A 5,843-nucleotide genomic window follows, 5' to 3' on the forward strand; every position below is an offset into this window, starting at 1 on the left:
AATTACAAAACATCATTGAATCTGTATATTTGATTATATTTATTCAACTAGAATAAATTAGATCTCTCTTTCTTTCTTTCTTTTTCTTCATGAACTTATTGAATGTGAATAATATTCATTGAGAATTACTTACATTATCCATTATAATTCATTATTACATTAAATTAAAATCAATATTATTATGAAACATATTAAACATTTATTACAATTTCTATGGTTTATTATTATTATAACATTCTATATAACAATAATCCATGTGAAATGTCTTATTCCAAAATTATGTGTTCATAATATCACAGCAATAGGTGGAAGTGGTATTTGTTGTCCAATACCTAAAAATTCTAAATATCCATGTGGTGGTCCAGGTCAAGGTACATGTCAAAAAGAATATACACAAATTGAACGTATACCATTTTATTTAATTATGGATGATAGAATGAATTGGCCATCAAGATTTTTTAATCATTTTTGTAAATGTGAAGGTCATTATTTTGGTATATCATGTAATGAATGTTGGTATGGTTGGGAAGGTAAATTTTGTAATAAACGTAAAAAATATATTCGACGTAATATATTATCATTTTCTCCAAAGAAAAGAAAAATGTTTGTTCATGTTGTAACAAAAATGCTTACTACTCCAACTGATTATTTAATATTATTTGAAAAAGATGCTATACATTCTGATCCATTGTGGAAACCTAAATTTTTAGATGTAGATGTACAGTATTTATTATCTTTTCTACATCGTTACGCGAGCAGAGCTACATTATTTCATGATGCTAAAGATTGTATACTACGTCAACATTTGGATAATAATCATGAAGTAGTTGGATTTTTAACTTGGCATAGATATTATATGTTATTTTGGGAAAAACTTCTACGTAAAATTGCAATTCAACTATATGGTTGGTCAGATTTCACATTACCTTATTGGGATTGGGTTGATTCTACAAGTTGTGATGTTTGTGTTAATAGTTTATTAGGTGGTTATGGACAGTGGGTTGGAGATACTCGTTTAATAGACCGTAGAAGTCCATTTCACATGTGGCCTGAATACTGTTCTCCTCCAACTACGGGAAGTAACTGTTATAGTTGTCACGCAGGTTGGCCAAACTTTCGAGTATTGACAAGATATTTCGAAAGTTCAGCATTTCCAACAACTGATAACCTTTTGTTCACTCTTTCAAAGGATACGTAAGTTGTTTTTTATCATTCTGGTTTTATAAACATTGTATCACAATCAAAACATGATATTGTAAATGATACAATAGCAAATATATTTCAATATTTGTAGAATTATAAAATATATTTCCTGTGAAATATTTATTTATATTATTTTAACATTGGTTTAACCAATTCCATGTATAGCTATAAGTGGAGAATAAATTTTGCTCATGAACTTACATTCACGCCTTTAATAAGTTAATTTAGAGTAGATTTATCCCTTTCCATACACGACCTGACTTTTCAGGATATATTGATATTTTATACTTAATCAGATCTCCAATTTCAGTATAATCACTCATCTCACTATGGATTTTGTAATATCTTTGCTCTTAGATCCTAAAAAATGAAGTTACTCAGCTATTATAAATAATTTTAAGCAGTGGATATTTTCGATACTGTTTATGTAAATACCTGGCGAGTAACTCTAAACAAAACTGAGCCTAATTTCCACTATGCATTAATTCTTATTGGTTATGATGAGGATCTTGGTTTAATGAATCAGATAATGAAATAAAATTACTAACAAATAAACACAAAAAAGGTTCGATTCCATAAAATATGGATAACAGGAGAGTCGTTGAAACAAGAATTAAAAACGATACTTTGACGAGTTCCAATTACATAAACTTGTAATAATACTGATTGCTAGAAATCATACTTAAATAGATCTAATAAAAGGTGTTTATAAGCTAATGTGTTACTAAGATCTAAACAGATATACCGAGGTTCCCAAAATACCATAGAATGGTGGAAAAATGTATATGTTAACGCGCTAAATTACTAACAGAGTATCAGATAAATTCACATCATATGTACTCTTACGGTACACAAAGTTTCCAGAAATGTTACACTTACTTAGTTCAATTTAATTAATGTTAATTAAGTTCAAAAGTTACTTTATTGCATACATTTTAAAATAACTAGAATCTGATTCTTGTCGAACCTTTGCATTTTATTTATCAAATTCCTATATTTATAATAATTACAAGCATTACCAGAACGAGGGGTTGTGGAGATTATAGTAGTTTTAATAATTGAGTTCATGAGTCCGATGAAGCCAGATCACCGGTGGAAACATAGAAGCATTGGACGGCCGTTTCGTCCTAATATGGGACTCCTCAATAGTGCATCCACGATCCTGTATGTGGGATCCGAACCCAGGCTTTCCGGTCTCGCGCGTGAACGTTTAACCTCTAGACCACTGAACCGGCATACAACGGTGGATGCGCACTTTTGAGGAATCCCATACTGGGACGAAACGGACGTCCAATGCTTCCAGGTTTTCAATTGTGGCCTAGCTTAAATCGACTCATGAATTCAACTATTAAAAATAATTACGAATATATTTGTTAGCATGATTTATTTAGTAAGTTAATTCTAAAAAGTTTTTTCTAAATCTCAGGGGATCTAGTTGTAATTTTGATGTTTAGGAATATGTCTTTTGAGTAATCTGTTATATTTTAATGACTCGGAATTTTACTATAATGAATTAATGAAGTAATTCGAAGGAGAATTAAGTAATGAGTAATGACTACAAATGTGAAAAAAAAGTTTACTAGAAAGTGAACAGTTTAAACTTATGTCACTTATATCACAAAAAGATCTGGTGGAAGAAGAATTATGAATAATTGTAAGTCAAGCTTTCTTTTAAATACTTTATAGTTCCCTATTTATTTTATAACAGAAAAAATATATTTATCTGTTGATAGGTTTTATTTGCCTCAAAAGATGGAGGATATTGGTAAATGTCGTGGTTTTCATCAAGTTCTCGAAGGATTTTGTTCTTTTACCGGTGACAATTCAACTTACTCATTTATGCATAATAAAGTACATAATATAGTGCGTGGTACATTTTGTTGTGCAGCAACTTCACCTAATGATCCTATATTCTTAGTACATCATACACAAATAGATAGAATTTTCCAAGTAGGTTATAAGCATTAAATTATCATATATATGCTGAACATTTTATTCTTTAACTAATTATTATTAGCTTTTCTTTTATCTATGTACAATATACTAGTAAACCGTTAATGACTTCAAATGATATATTACAAGTTACAGTAAACTTTATTCTTCAAAATAACCAGTGAAGATATTCGAACTCAAATAAATTATTAAGTTATTCGGATGAAATTGGTCAGCTTGAAATGATATTTTAAGAATATTTTAATCTTCAAAGAATTTTAGTTAATTAAATATGAACTAAATTGTTTAATCATATCTTGTATAGTTTTTCAAAGTATTTATTCTGAACATTTGTACAAGTTGAACACAAAGTGAACTCTGTTGACAACCACCGGAGTAAATCGGCCCAGTTAATTGATACATAATTTCAATCATAAATGAAAGTTAGCTAATCATGATTTCCCAATTATCTTGTAAAAACGATGAGAAGATATTTTCTACAAAAAGAAAAAAACCGATGATGCCCATGAAGTGTAACTTTACTTCAACACTTAGATGATAAAAACAGATATTGGATTTATGTATATTGAATCAAATTGAAAATAACACAATAATACAAAGACAATATTAGATCACAGTAGTCCTATATCGTGAAGTGATTGAAGATAGACATGTAAACCACTTGATTCTGACTCAGTGCTCCAAATGTTTTCATACTGACAGCGAGATCAAGGAGTTCGTGAGTCTTCATTACTGAGGGTTAGGTAACTAAGATGTGATACAATTGTTCTATGATCTTTGATTTTTAATGATTCTCCATGCATTGTCAGTCACCGTTAAAAATAATCCGTATATTTTATATTCATCAATTTACTTTAAAATGATTAAGCTTCTTTAGTAGTCTAAACTCAAAACACTTTATTATATGCAAAATGATTTCATATTCAGATATATGAAATTATGTAAGACAAATTCCATTTCCAATAAGTCACTGGACTTTGTAATACAATGCTTTATAATTTAGTTTGCTGTTTTCCTGTACTTATTGTTATTATTGTTATTTTGTATAATAGTTATGGTTTATGTATAATCGTCCACGTCCAACGGAGTATCCAAATCATGGAGTTGCACTTGGAAATTGTCGTGAATGTAATATGGTTGGTTTCATTCCTACAATTAAACACGTATTAATGTTTGTAAATACAGAACTGATAGGTTATACCTATGATAATTTTAATTTCGGTAGACGTGGCTTTAGTGGAGAAAAATACTTGAAGTGTGGTCCTAAATATCGTGTCTAATTTATTATTTACTTCAGATCATAAAAATTTAAAGCATAAAAACTGAAATTGAATACTTTTGTTCAACTTTAAATGAACAAATACTATTCCAAAAATTCCTGCTGTGGTTTTCTACCAAATCAATCAGATTAGTACTGAAAGAAATTGAAAATAAAGCGTAAATAATTGTTTGGTTTTGCTCAGTTTGTAAAGTTTTCATTTTGATAACACTTATGGAAACAACATTGGAGATTTTAAATATATATACAATTTTCCCGGAGTTCTGACCATTGGAGATTAATCATGTTGGGAGTGAAACAAGCAACAACTATGGTAGGGGATGATGATCACACAGTTTCGTTGATTGATTGATGTTAGAAATGTAAATCATTCAATTCAAACTCAGTAATATATAGATGAAATGTTAACTGAGAGGCCTGAAGTTTCTCGGTTCTATTGGTAGTAAGTTCGTAGATGTACACTACGGGAAAGCCACATACTAGGCCAAAATAGCTGTTCAGTTCCTTCTAGCTTTCCCTGACTATTTAACGAAAGTCAGTTCATGTAATAAAACTAGAAAACTGAAGATTATTATACACCAGAAAATGATCGTCTACTTCATTTTCAAATTGATTCACTCGGAAAAAATGGGAAGTTAAGAAAAAATTCACTGTCACCTAAGATATTAAAAACATATTGTATTCTATTCGCAAATAGAATCCTGATTTCAGTGCATCATGTAAAAACGTTGTAAACAGTTCGCCTTTTTAGATGCTCCATTAAATCTTATTTAAGATAATTCGACATAATTTAAATATCGTCATAGTGATAAAAAAAGAACAACGGTAGTTCCCTTCTGTTTTAATGCATGACTTCATCAATCTCAGCAAATTCGAAAATTAAAGTGATCAAGGGGTATAGTGATTTAATATTTCAATGAATGTAATAATATACGAAATAAATGGTGTATCATCGTCATATAAACGATTATTTAGTGCACAATCAAATAACTGATCATGTTGAATGATGAAGGGACACTGATGAAACTTACCAAAAGTATATAAAGACTAAGAATATCAAGAACATTTGGTCAACTCAAATTATATTTACATATATTACTAACCTTAACTATAAACAAATGAATAAAAGTTAGACAACTAAATTATATCCAGTCGCAAATAAATTACCCCTATGAACTTTCTTTTCTTTAACAGTCCATTTACGTAAATTATTCAATTAGTTGAGAATTTCTAGTGTCAAACAATTTTTATGTTCCATTACAAACAAGGATTTATTAGATTCATTTTCATGAATTGAGAATACTTGACTTCAGGATTTACGGTATCTAAAATTCACGTTCATATTGAGTAAAGCATAAAACTACAAAATAGTCAAGATGAATTAGTTTATAAGATAACAGAGGAGATT

At 29.3% G+C, this 5,843-nt stretch overlaps 1 protein-coding gene across 2 annotated transcripts; it reads left to right on the top strand.

Annotated features, from left to right (window-relative positions):
• MS3_00005233 (uncharacterized protein) lies at positions 1–5,640 on the top strand (the record flags this gene model as incomplete). 2 transcript variants are annotated; one of them, XM_012937294.3, is made up of 3 exons in its annotated part: positions 182–1,194; positions 2,937–3,153; positions 4,209–5,640. In XM_012937294.3, 3 exons carry the CDS (start codon positions 182–184, stop codon positions 4,434–4,436), a joined length of 1,458 nt encoding a protein of 485 aa, XP_012792748.1. In that variant the 3' UTR covers positions 4,437–5,640. The 2 variants fall into 2 exon arrangements, with proteins under 2 accessions (XP_051069223.1, XP_012792748.1); XM_051213260.1 differs by having other exon boundaries at positions 1–1,194; positions 2,937–5,640.
• Positions 5,641–5,843: the final 203 nt, after the last annotated feature.

Source organism: Schistosoma haematobium, chromosome 3 (assembly GCF_000699445.3).
Source record: "Schistosoma haematobium chromosome 3, whole genome shotgun sequence".
In the NCBI taxonomy this organism is placed as follows: domain Eukaryota; kingdom Metazoa; phylum Platyhelminthes; class Trematoda; order Strigeidida; family Schistosomatidae; genus Schistosoma; species Schistosoma haematobium.